This window comes from Vigna umbellata, chromosome 5 (assembly GCF_029865625.1).
Source record: "Vigna umbellata cultivar VRB3 chromosome 5, Vumbellata_1.0, whole genome shotgun sequence".
In the NCBI taxonomy this organism is placed as follows: Eukaryota; Viridiplantae; Streptophyta; class Magnoliopsida; order Fabales; family Fabaceae; genus Vigna; species Vigna umbellata.
The window spans coordinates 27090088-27104337 of NC_142169.1; the positions used below are offsets into that span (position 1 = coordinate 27090088).

Consider the following 14250-nt stretch of genomic DNA (forward strand, 5'->3'; position numbering starts at 1 on the left):
TATCAAGGATCAATTTCTAATTCAGAATAGCTACAAATTTCAGAGGCTGGAGATTTATTTATTCCAACCAGCTCACTCACCAATTCACTTGAAATGACACCATCCAATTAACAAGTGAATCTAACATAGTGAAATTTGATTTTCAATTCTGCATAACTAATAGTGAATGGCTCAACAGGCATGTATGATACTATAAAACAGGGTTTGGTGAAAATCATTTTTCTACATAAGGAGGTTCAAAAAGCCAAGTCGGATAGTAGACCTCTCAAATTTGACTAAACAATGCCTCTCATCATCGAGAGAATCTCACTTAATAAGAATCTTTAACATTATATAAAACTTTTCCTATAGCTCTGCAAGGAAACTTTTCCTAACACAACTGATTTGTAGTTATTCAAATATGTTAGTCAATGAAATAAAACAAGTAAATAGCTCTGTAAATCTATTCAAGTAAATCTTATGGTGAAACTATTGGAAAACAATAAAGAAGAAATGAAACAGAGGTTTAGTTAATCTCAATGACAAGTCCATCGTGTCAGGACTAAAAAATGCACTATGAACAAGATCACTGGGTTACAATAAATTACCCTAACATAATTTAGACATATCTTTCATGGTTCCCTTTTGTTCTCGACAAGGATGATTTGTCCACCATTGAGGAAATATTTAAACACCTGCGCTGTTGTTGATAATCAACGAGGAAAGGTGTCTACAATCCAAACTATTTACTCATATGAACACTAACAGAGGAAACTTCTGCTTGAAGATTTGAAGTGCTTGTTGAAGCAGTAACTGGGTCAAATAACTGGTCAATAAAATGACAACTAAAAGCATGAACAGTTTCCCCAAGAAGTATTGGCTCAGGACATTCTTCTCAAGATATGTTATGAAACCTTCACTGCCTGTAGCCTATTGGAAAAATACACGCACCTGATAGTTTTCCATGAAAGCAAGGTCTCGTCCTTCAAAAATCCAGGATTCTTTCGCTGCCAAAATGCCTGATTCTGGAAAGACTAACACGACAAAAAGTTTCTAAAAAAGGTGAAAAGAATTAGACTGTTGGTTCAAACACGAGGAGAGGAGGGATTCTTATGTGTGCTTTAGATAAAATAAAGGCTTAATTACCTACTTAGTCCCCATGTTCGGAGGTAATTTGCTGTTTAGTACCCGGTTTTAAAAATGTAGGCATTTGATACCTATGTTTTGAAATTTGTATCAATTGAATCCTACCCACTTAACGCCGTTATAAATGTAACGTTTTTCTGACTTTGTATGTGATTTGTGGACGAGCGTTTGTGGACGAGCAATTGATAACGCTCGCCCTGTGGACGCAAGTACGTTCAGTGGACGCTCGTCCAGCGAAGCGAACACCCAGTCAGGCAGAAGAGGACGCTCGTCCAGCGAAGCGAACGCCCAGTCAGGCAGAAGAGGACGCTCGTCCAGCGAAGCGAACGCTCAGTCAGGCAGAAGAGGACGCTCGTCCAATGAAGCGAACGCCCAGTCAGGCAGAAGACGACGCTCGTCCAGCGAAGCCAACGCCCAGGCAGAAGAGGAGGCTCGTTCAGCGAACTAAGAGGACGCTCGTCCACAACCGCTCGTCCACAAATCACATACACAGTCAGAAAAACGTTAGATTTATAACGGCGTTAAGTGGGTAGGATTCAATTGATACAAATTTCAAAACATAGGTATCAAATGCCTACATTTTTAAAACCGGGTACTAAACAGCAAATTAGCTCCGAACATGGGGACTAAGTAGGTAATTAAGCCTAAAATAAACTATGACTAGTAAGGATAGGAACACCATTAGTAAAGTGAAAAATTCACTTGCTGATTTAAGTTTATAGGAGTAATAAAAAGTAATTTCATTATTTTTAAACTCCAAAAAAGGTTACATTTTCTTTTCAATATTTTATTATCATATCTTTACTCTTTATTATGTTTTTCCATTTGAAGATTTTCTTTTCATGAAGTGTAGACTTTATTTTCTTGGATATAACCGGTTCCTGTAAATAGTATTTACGAACAAAATTAATATTTGATTCAAATAATTAAAGAATATTCATGAGAAAGCAACAACAATAATAAAGTAAAATAAAAAGTACAAACAATAAAAAAACAACACCTTTAATAAATGCAGAAAACCTTCTCAGTGCATAGTGACAAACACCATCAATGTTTGTTCTATACAAATAATACAAGTTGAACATTGTATTAAAAAATATCAAATATCGATATATTAATAATAGTAATAAGTATTGCTTTGATTACAATTTAAAATTTACAAATATTATCAATCAACATTTTCTTCTTCAAAATTTCCTGAGTTATTCATAGTATATTGACAACTATCCTAGCCGCTCGAGAAGTCGAGGTGTTTGGCCATAGTTCCAACACAAACCTCTTAACTAATCCCCACAAAAAACATCAGGGGTTGTTAGGGTACACGAAAATGAATACCCGAAAGACATGGATATATACCAAAGTGCACCATCTTGGACTGCGTTTGCACTTGAAGGTGGTATCGATCCGAAAACTACCTCTGCCTAGTGTCTTACGGACTTAAAACCTGGGAACTGTGTCGATGCAACTTTGAGCTCTCGTTAGCAGGAAGAGTTGCTCTTCTGCTTGGACTTTAGCAGCACTAGTTGATGACAACGCAGTACTTGTCAAGGGTTTTAACGTACAGGACCTGGGAACTCGATATTTGCTCGTCAAGTCCACTTCAACAGAGAATAGTGAATAAACTGGCCTGTGGTCTGAGAACTTGGACTCTCCCCGAACATACCACATCTGATTCAGACTTTCTCCTTTCCAAAGAATTCGATCGCACCTGATTTCACATCCCGCACAACCAATTTTGTCTCCGTTAAAAGAACTAAGCAATACAACAGTAATCATATAATTAATGTTACGTTTCAAAGGACTTTGCCCTTGGTGGATGACAAAGCCCAAACTATAGATGAATAGGGAATTCTCAAATCTTACCAAGCAGGAGTTCGTCGTTTTTCCCTGGATTTGGAAGATTGGGCAACATAGTGATCAGAATTGGTCATGTATTTGTAAGTAGGAGCAAAGTATATGTCCCCTTCATTCCAACCTTTGAATACTCGACCAGCCCTCTGCTCTATCCTTAGCTGCCAACCCAAGTAAACACAATATATAGTGTTAGCAAAGAGATTTTAAGTAATAAACTAAAACACCAAAAATCATAGCAAACATATTACCTGATCCTTCTCCAGTAATGCCTGCCAATTATTCTTCTTTAGTAGTTCATGTGTGTCCTCATAGCCAGCAGCTAGTCGATAATTCAAGTCGCCAAGCCAAATAATATTACTATACACATACCAAGAAAATTCAAATGATGATCAGAACAGATTAAAAGAAACTAAGACTAAAAGGTAAAAATTGTATAAGTAAAGAATTTACTCGTGTTCCAAAATACTTTCAGGAGGGAGAGAATGAGGAAGAGATTTAAAGGAGTGAGAAAATTTGGTTTTCTTCAAGATTTCCGAGACGTCCAAGTTTCTTCGCAATTCGTCACCAAATTTCTCCCCAGAAGCCAAGTGGGTGCAAACGAAGCAGAACGTGGTGTTGTACAATGTCATGCTAATCGATGTTGAACCCTGTTAACAAGCAGAACAAGTAAATAAAAATTGCAAACTCTACTTGTCCACAACGTTTATGTTACATCTCAATCAGAACAAAAAACAAAGGTCAAGTGCTCACCAGTATCCTACTATAGTATAGCCATTTTTTAGTGATGAAAAAAAATTACGAGAATTGCATGTCATGAGAACGTAATTAGAAAATGGATTTACATTCACCTTATTTCCAAGATAACCCATGATGCCTCGGCCAACACAGGACACTTTCAAATTGGAAACATGGGTGCAAAGATCCGCTCGAACCCACACGCACAAGAAAATACCAACCATTTGCTTGCTTGCTGCTAAGCAATAGCGTCGTGGAGTCTTAGGAAACTTTTCTCCATTATCCAACTCACCATCTAAAGGGACAAAATCTGAAAAACTTTGCCTACACTTGAGGTCGTGGTCACCATTGTTCTCATCATCGTCATAGTTGTTGGTGTTCAAGGCTTCATGCATAAGGCCCAACCACTTCGCCGCTGGGCCACTGTCCTCCGGCCCAAGTACGTTCCCAGCATTTAGCGGTACGATTTCTTGGAACCTAACAAAATTCACGCCAATAAATCAAATGAAAACAACTCCACAACAATGCTAGTCAAAATTAATGCTACGCCCACTTTCCTTTTTATCTCTCTTTCGAAGTTATTTTTGCACCAACCAAGAACACAATAAATCTTTTCATTGAATTTTCTATTTTATTCATTTCTCTCTTCATTTAACAAAATAAGTTATTTAAAGATTAGAAAATACATGACATTATAATTAATAATTGGTGTATTGAACTTTATATATAATAAATAAAGATAATAGTTCTACGAAAAATTCGATACTAATGAAGTATGAGGGTTAAGTATTACTACTGTTTACTGAGGAAGTAAAACTGATAGCATGAGGTACTGTAGAATATTAAAATATAAAATGTGTAAAGTCCACTAGGGTTCCAGAAAAAGCTAAAGTCAACTTTTGATGCTGTAACCGTTCTGAGATTTCTCATTCAACAATTTTTTCTATAGAAAAGAACAATTAGAAGTAATTACACAGTTTTGTGCGGTTGCAAAATTATTGCATAGTCAATTTCAATGTATAATTCTGAATTTTAATGTAAATAAAGAAAATAAAATGTTGTTTTAAGATTCTTTTAAGATATGTTGATGTTACTTTAAGAATAAAAATTACTTCTACGTTCTCTGAATAAAATCCAACTATTATTCTACGCATAGATCATTTTTAACATATATATATATATATATATATATATATATATATATATATATATATATATATATATATATATATATATATATAGACACATATAGTCCATTCTTTTGTTTTTATACTCTGACGGTTTGGTCTTCTTCTATTTGTCAAACATTTGATGATTTAAGAATTTTAAAGTCTCATTAATAGTGTTTTAAAATATGCAATTATTTAGCATCACACAGCAAACATCAAACAACAAGTTATTAAATAAGGATCTTGTAGTTCAAATACGATACAAAGTAATAGTTATATTTTTATTAAATAATTTGCAACACGTGCCTGTTAACATTAAATATACTTTAGCATAAAGAATTAAGTGATAGTGAATTGTAAAGAATATACTATATTTATAATTAAAATAATTTTTTATTTTAAATAAAGAAATTTTGACCAATAATACTGAATGAAATGATTTAAAATAAAAAAACGATTTGAATTTATGTTAAGAATGTATTAAAAATGAGAATAAATATGTATTTATATACGTTTGGTAGAGAGGAAATAAGTGGTGAGAAATAAAAAGTTGAAAAAGAAAAAGAACAAAAAAAATATTTTATTAGAAAGAAAAAAAAAAAGAGATATTAGAAGATGCATACCCAATTACATAGATGTGAGGGTCGGAAGGAGACGTGAGCCAATTCCTCAAACTCAAACCTTCCTTGGGTGATTTCCCTCCCACATTCCACGTTCCCACGAACATCCTATAATTCCTCAATCATTTTCACAACTCAATAACTTATTTACCCAAATAACTGCACACACACCACTTTTATAATCTTTGAATAGCCACACATTATTTCAACGAAGGGTTTGATGCAAGTATTACCTAAGGTTCATAGCTCCAGTGCCACTTTCAGGACTTGATTGCTTCCCAAGCACCAAACCTTTCATTCCACTCTTCCCCTCTTTCAAAACAAATCCACCAATTATAAGTCATAACTACTATTAAACCTAATTAATCAAATTCACGCTAGGCTTAAACTCATTATCATCATTCAAAATCAACACATCATTTCATCTCACGGCTTAGACGTGTACTGTTCGTAAGTTACCTGAGAAATCATCATCCGGTACGGCGACGTAACGATCTTCGTCTGAGAAACTCTTTCTTCTTTCCATCGCAGTTGCTGCGTCCACACATAGAAGAAAACAAACTCACGGTCAAGGTTTAACACCAAAAGTGAAAACCAAACGCAAATTCAAAACCGATAACGACAATTGAAGAATCGCGTTTCACCTGTTGCATCGTAGTCTGACTGAAACTTCTCAGCACCGTTCTTCGTATTGAGCCACTTCCTCATGGCTAATTTAGGCCACGAAGACTGCATCCCGAAAATTAGAATTGAAATAAATAATCGTTTCGCGAACAACGAGAGAAGATGAAAATGAAAAGGAAAAAGAAAGAAAATAGCGTGGTGGTGCATGTGCTTACCTTGGATAACTTCTTCGACTCTGTCTTCATTGCTGATGACTTAAAACTGAGACAAATTAGAAAGCAATTAAATGATGAGGAGAAAGAAAACGATAAAGGAAACATAGGTGGCGGCAACGTTTTAAGATCTAGATCATCCAAATCCTAGAGGGAATGTTTTATATTCCATTTGGTGATTTTTTACTAATTACGGGATGTCATACATGGAAAACAAAAATAAAGAAAATTATGTGGATCTAGATATTTATTTACTTATCCAAGAAAATTATGTCAGTGTTTAAAAATCTTAAACAAGCGGTTTTCAATTGCAATATAAAAGAACTAGTTGCAGGGGAAACAGAGACAGCTTTTGAGACAACAAAAAAAAAATATAACCTACATGAAAAATACACAAAAGGTTGGGTTCTTTGAGTTACGCAAAGTTTTGCACTTTACAGAAAACAGTGAAGAGATGAACTACTAAAGAACCATAAAAAGTTTGGGTTTTGGTACTTTTTCCTTCGTCTTTAGGCTTGTAATAATTAAAAGGAAGTTTGTGATCTCGATGAACGTCCATTGAAAAAGTGTAGCTTTTCTGACTTCCTCTGTTGTAAAGAAAAACTCTTGAAGGCATAATTTGATCATTAATTGACTGAAGAAAACCAAACCGAAAGAAAAAGTGAAAGGTCTCTTAATTCTGAAAGTCTTTTGAGGAGGCTGGAGAAGAATAAGATGCAGAGAATAAAGAACTAAGTTACAAGCAGAACAAAATGCAAATCAAAGGTTACTGAAAAGTGAGTCAACGACATTGCTAAAAGAGACCGTTCTTCACAAATTTGAAAAGAGGGATGAAAAAGAGCAAAGAACGTAGTGATAGTAGTTAATGGTGATTCTAAAAGAAAATGACAACTTAAACCGATGAAGCTACCCTATAAACCAGGGTTGGAAGATCACTTACAAGAATGGACCAAGGTTTCAGTTTAACAGTGGTGATTAGAGACTCTCTCGCTTTCTAGTCCAAGCTTCAACTTCCCTTAATTTTTTGTTTATGATGTAATTAGAGAGAGTTAGAAGAGAAAGAATAAGTGAGTGTCGGAAGGTCCTGTTAGTTTTGCTTGGTTCCGTGGATTGAGAAAGAATGCAGAGAAAGCTTAGGTTGGGGCGTTTTCAGGAAAAACAAAAGAGTTATGCGGCTATCAAAATTTATACATGTACGGAGATTTAAGATTCAAGATTCCAGAGGAAAAGAAGAGTGGGTAATTCTTTTTCATGATTTTTAAAATAGTAATTATTAAAATATTATATATATTATATATTGAGGCTATTTTTAATATGTTATAATTGAAAAAAAGACTAAAAAATATAATTATAATGCTGTGATTAGTTTTCATTGGTCTTAAAATCTAGAAACGTGGAGGAGTAGTTTTTTGAAAGATGAATCTTTTGGAAATCTGAACTGAGGAGAAGAGATTTCATAAATCAGAACATGAAAATATAAAATTGTTAAAACTTTTAATTAATGATTGATTTTGCAATGGTGGGTGTTGTGGCCTTTACGCATTTGCAAGAGCAAAGAAACGTTGCTGTAGTGGTTAAAGTAACTGAACCACTCCAATCTTAACCGTACACCTATCAGCTTTGAACCGTACTTGATCCAACGGCCAGGGGAAACTTTGTACTGGGTACTGTCTGTCTCTCATTATCCACGTAATCACAATTAATTAAACATAATAATAGAATTATGGTGATAATGACTTAATGATTACTGGCGGAAATACAGTGTCGCATTTTTTTCTAAATATTTATATTAAACTCATATATTATGAATATGCATACATTTACATAAACATTCACTTACACACCACCCCTTACATTTTTACGTTGTGAATTTACAAATGTTAATAATTTATATTATCATACAAATATTTATAAAAATGGACACGCATGGATGTAACTATTATACATGCTCACATCTTTCTGTACATATCTGAAACATCCACTCACATACTGTATGCACATATTCATATTACAAATATTCATATTACAAGTAGAATGATACTTATGTTTTTTCTAGATGCTATAATATAGTTAATAGAATATAATATGATGGAAATATAGTTAATTATGTTGAATATTATTAAAATCATGTAATATTTATAGAAAATTAAATAAAGTAAGTAGAAAAAGAAATGAATTTAATTATTATTTTTTAAAAGAGAAGAAAGTATAAAATATTTAAAGTCAGGAAATAATATAATAATTTGTGTGTTTATTCATGATTTTAATAAACCATAAATATTTGAGAAAAAAATTATATAATAAATCACATTTATGTATTTAAATATAATAAAAATAAAGAATATGAATATCTTATTAAAATGAAAATAAGAAGATGAATAAGAATTTCATAAAATAAAGACAAAATTGAGATAGTATTTACTGTAAAATTAAGTATTAAATAATAGGATAAAAAAATATAATAAAGATAAACATGTAACTTATGTAAAAATAATATTTACTTTTAAATAAAATTATTTAAATTGTTACACTGTTATAAAATTTATTAAACTTAAATCTTATCAACAAAAATAAAAGACTAATTTTCTCTATCTCAATTGTTGAATGAATAAAAATTTAAGATTTATTAAATTTTTAGTGTGCTGATGTAACCTTTTATATCTATTTTTTTGGTTATGTAATTGTTATACCTGAATTTATATTTAAAGTAAAGAGATAATTAAAAATATGTTTGATATAATATAATAAGTTTATTTAATAAATTATTATAGATGGTTTTAGTTTTCGTATTTTATATTTTTGTTTGCATACAGTATTTAATTATGATTCCACAAAACAATATAAATTATATTAATTACTTTAATTTTTATAACTGAAATATAAATATAATTATTAAAAATACAACTATTGATATTTAACATTATAAAAATAATTCAAAAACTATATTTTAGTTTATTTTTTTCTTCAGTTATTAATTGTATTTGAATTTTATTAAAAAAAAATCAAAATAATGATTATTTTGACACAGAGAAAATATATTTAATACAAGGTGAGATGCATATCTTAATTAATACCAACATGTGCCCTACGTTGTATCCTTCTTGGTATCAGTTTTCCATGCCAGATGCATAGTGTCCTGTTTGGTTAGGGTGTTTTATTACGAGAGTCCTACCTGTTGTTGAATAGTACTTGTGTATGTCTCATTCCTTTCTTATGTTTTAAATTTTGCATGCCAAACTTATCAATAGAGAAAGAAAAGACAAAAATGTAATAAAGTGAGAAATGAAATGATAAATGGAAAAATAAAAATAAGAGTGAAGTGTTTTAATACACAGGAAAATATATGGTTGTTATAGTGATGAGTCACAAGTAGTTAAGTGTGTTTAATAAGATTTGGATTGAGCAAGAGTTAGGTCTGATGAAAGATTAGCTGGGCCTGTATCACCTCAGATTGAAGGCTAAGTGCCCTAATCATGTTCCCCATTTATTCAACAAGTTAAGATGAGTTTGAGAGTGAAAGAAATATTTGATACGGTTGAATGAAGTGTCATGTTCAAGCATTGGTACGTGGTCCGTGTGTCAAACTCTTAGCAGATACCTAGATTATGTATCATGCCTGCCTGTAACCTACCCCATCAATGTGCCAAGTAATTAGCTATGATATTCATTAAACAAAACAAACCATTCGTACGAACAAAACAACTTAATTCAATTTATAATATTGCCAGGTTAGAAAGCATATCTATACTAAATTTTGTTACCACGTGTTGGTTGCGAGCTCTTATACTATCATGAGATATCATGGCTGTCATCACAAAACGAAAGGTAAAAAAGAGAAAATAAAATAGAAAGAAAAAGTGAAAAATTTGAATACTATTGAAAATAACATAAGTTTGTACAAAAACTAATTTTATGTGAATATAGGAAGAAAACACGGAAAAGTGAAGATAACGTGTATATGACATGAATCGAATGAGACAATTGACAAGTTGATCGGTCGAATCATAATCAAGATTAGATATCGAACATAATTAAGCTAACTTTGAATCAGGTTATTAGCATATGGGTTGTAATTGGACCAACACTAATCAGAAGTTTATTACAAAAGTTTATAAGTACACTTTTGATATTTGAGTAGTTGGTCACTTTTATTACGCATTTATTGTTAAAATATTCTCACACACTAATTTTAGTATCAGTGTGTTTTGTACAGGTAGCATCCGATAAAAAAAAAAGAGAGATTTGAAGACTAAACTGCAACCTAAGCTTGGAGTTTGTAGATTATTTGAGCAAAAAATATTAACTTCGACTTCATAACCAAAACATAATTGTTATAAAAGCTCTAAGCGATGTGTAGTCGAGTTGTACGGTCTAATTATACTGAACTATATAGTCAAATTATACTATCGAGTTGTGTTGCTAGACTATACTGAACTTATCATTTTATTTGACTTTGATATCATCTTAATCTAATTTAATCTTATAAAAATAATATATACAATAAGTTTTTTTGTAAATCTATTTTATATTATCTTTATGTAATTCAATCAATATTATTATGTTTGTTTGATTTCTAAAAAGTCTAAACGTGACGATAGAATTTAACAACCTTTGAATCTAAATATTTTTATCCATTAAAAAGCTACCCTTTTTATGGTGACTCTTAGATGTATTTAATATGAATGCGCAAATGAAACTCTTTTAATTCAAAAACCTAGTACGAAAAATTATTTCGCATTCGTGGATAAACTAAACTCTTTCAACGTGAGCAAAGTAGATGTGATGACGATGAATGCCTAATTCATTATGTATATACACTCACAGATTGGCACCTTCTGCCTCACGGATTAACAAGCAACGTGGTACAAAAAAAAATTGTTTAACTTAATGGATCAAACAAGGTATACTTTCATGGCGAGGACACGTAAACTAATTAGTCATATTTTTATTGGGACTTTGTTGACAGACGCACGAAAAATTTAAACTTTTTGACCAAAAAGATCAATAGAAAATTGCTAGATTGCAATATCTTGGCCGGTTCAATGTAGATAGGGTTTGTTATATTTCTTATGCTATGAAGATAGTAACAGAATAGGCAAAAAATAGTATATTAAGGCACATCTTAGGATTTGAAATCTAACCTGATGTTAATCATCATTAATTAATTAGTTGTCGAAGAATTAGGACGCATGCCACACAAATGAATTGTCTCTTATAGAGCAAGAAGCTGAATTTCATATGTTGTGCATCCAAGGGACTTGCTTTTACAGCTATCACTAACTTTTGGATTAAGTTTTCACATTCTAACTTCTTTTCTTTTTTTAAATTTTAGTTTTGGAAATTGTTATTCTCCATATTAAACATCAGTTTTGTGACACGTTGTAGAAAAACCCTAATTATACTGTATAGAGACTTCTCCCTTTCCCTTTTTGAAATATAATTCAAGATCATCCTGGAACCAAAGTTTTTATGACATCCATGTTGTGGACATATAAGTTCTTCCAACATTGTAAGACAGAAAGATATATCCTACGAGATTTAGAATGTTATTTCTACTTATCTGGTTCAAAATATTTGGATATTCAGCCCGTAACACTTGAATTTCAACATATTTAAAAACAAACTTTAAGATATTCAGAGCAAATTATATACTTTTAAGGATCATCGAACAATTCAAATATGATATGATAATTTATTATATTTGTAAAAATTTAATTTTAAGTAACAAAATTTGTTTTACATAACTATATGTTATTTATCGATCAAGAAATCTATATTGATACATCTCCTCTCGATTTATCTTAGAGTCTCATCTATAAGAAACAATCCATCTAAATGTAAGTAGAATATTATTATTTTCGATTATGATTGATTTAGGAAAAGTAAAATTAATGTCAATTGATAATAAGTAAAAAAAAGAGAATAATAAAGGACTGATATATATTATTTTTGGATAATTTTTTTTAAATGCTTAAATGGAAAGAAAATAAAAGGGAAATTTAAATTTTATTTTTTTATGTTAATGTTAAAGTCATCTTTTTTCAGATAAGTTAAAATTACTTGGATTTTTTTTTTCCACTAAAAACTTATCCAAAGATTTAAATAATTGATGAGAAGGCGTAGTAAAATCTTTGTGTCAGTAAAATCTTTAATATAATCTGCAGTTTATGTTATAAAAGCACTTATTTAATTCTCAGTAATTAATTATCTTCCAAAGTTTATTAATTTTCTTAAAACTATTTATAAAATAAATGTTTTAAAAATATTAAAAATAGATACAATTAAGGGTTTTTTTTGTATAATGTTTTCTTTTATTTTTATCTGCCTCTCAAAATCACACTTTAGTTTGTATATCACCCTCCACAAAGTGTCTAAACAATTTTTTTATTTTCACCTTTAAAATTAAACCATATTTTGAAAATAAAATGAAAGTCAATATTATTATAATTTTGGCTATATGTGATGCATCCACCCTTATTACTTAACGTCCACTCTACAATATATATTGCTCAATGGAAAAGTCAACGAAGTGCAATTCATTACAAATACAACACCTATACCTTAGCATATAGATATGAGGAACAGTATAAACGACAATCACAAAGCTGTGGAACACTTTGAATTGTAGACTTTTAATTAGCAGTATTCAGAAAAATCGAAATCTAAGTTTCTCATTTACTGATCTTTATAAATATGCTTTAACATGATTATGTATACAAAGCACAGTGTTAAGGTTGTCCTAGTCTTCCTTTTTTTCCACCACACATTAATATTCTTTGTAGTTTTGTTAACGAAGATGAACGTGGATGGAATAAATGAGTATATTTGAACCATTAGATTAAAATAATCTACACATCCAGAATATATAAGTTAGCATCGACTTAATTAATAACTCGACACTAACGTTTATGCATTGTAATATTTTTTTAAATATTTAGTGACAACTTAGTCGATACTAATTAAAATAGATAAAATATTAAAATTAAATAAAATTAGTGTATGCTAAGTCATCAATAATTTTATTTATTTTTAATATTTACTTCAATTTTTTTTATAATTAGTATCCTCTTAACTAAGAGGCTAACTTTAAATATGAATATTAAAAATAAAATAAGTATTCATTAAGTCAACACTAAGTTTATTTATTTTAGTTCGTGTATGTTGAATCAAAACTAACAAATATATTTATTTAATAAAAAAAATTAAATTATTTTTTTATTTTTTAATTATTTTAAATTAATATTTTATACTGTATTAGGATAATTGATGGTAATATTTGAAAGCTAAATTTAATTTTTTCTAGAATGTCAATTCTCAACTAATTAAGTTCACTAAATAAAATATAATAGTATTGCTAACATACAAGTAGTTGTGTTATTAAGATTTGGCTAACCATGGATAGTAACAAAATCTTCCTTTTTGCATCTCAAGGGTTAACTACTGCCATGTCAATATGTAAGTATTATCATATATAAATTTGTTGCTAAAATAAATTACACTCCTGATTAAATATATAATATTATTTTTTAACTTAACTCATTTGACATAATTAATATATATTTTAAACATAATTATACAATTTTTGAAATATAACATGAGGTAATATTATATATCTTTGAATATTATGTAAGTACGACGATAAACTTCAAGAATAATAAGTTCATGAATTTTGAAATGATGAGTAGTACTTTGAGGAAAAACAAAATATACATTACACTAATATTTTTTAATTATAAAATAAAAAATAACAACCATTAAAGTTCTTGGGTAAAACACCAATGCTTGTATATAACTTTTGTATAAAAATTTTCTTTTTAATCCAATGAAACTAATAGTAGAAAATGGTACTCAAATCCATTCACATTATTAAAAAAAGTATATATGCTTAACTATTTATTTTTGTGTTTATAT

At 30.3% G+C, this 14250-nt stretch overlaps 1 protein-coding gene across 2 annotated transcripts; it reads right to left on the bottom strand.

The window, feature by feature from the left end:
• Positions 1–2209: 2209 nt before the first annotated feature.
• LOC124833461 (type I inositol polyphosphate 5-phosphatase 8-like) lies at positions 2210–7464 on the bottom strand. 2 transcript variants are annotated; one of them, XM_088092128.1, is made up of 11 exons: positions 7280–7464; positions 6343–6388; positions 6148–6232; positions 5963–6037; positions 5737–5815; positions 5507–5611; positions 3828–4191; positions 3430–3626; positions 3228–3336; positions 2989–3137; positions 2210–2833 (listed from the first exon to the last, which is right to left on the bottom strand). In XM_088092128.1, exons 2-11 carry the CDS (start codon positions 6370–6372, stop codon positions 2563–2565), a joined length of 1464 nt encoding a protein of 487 aa, XP_087948254.1. In that variant the 5' UTR covers positions 6373–6388; positions 7280–7464; the 3' UTR covers positions 2210–2562. The 2 variants fall into 2 exon arrangements, with proteins under 2 accessions (XP_087948254.1, XP_047163913.1); XM_047307957.2 differs by lacking the exon at positions 7280–7464 and having other exon boundaries at positions 6343–7118.
• Positions 7465–14250: the final 6786 nt, after the last annotated feature.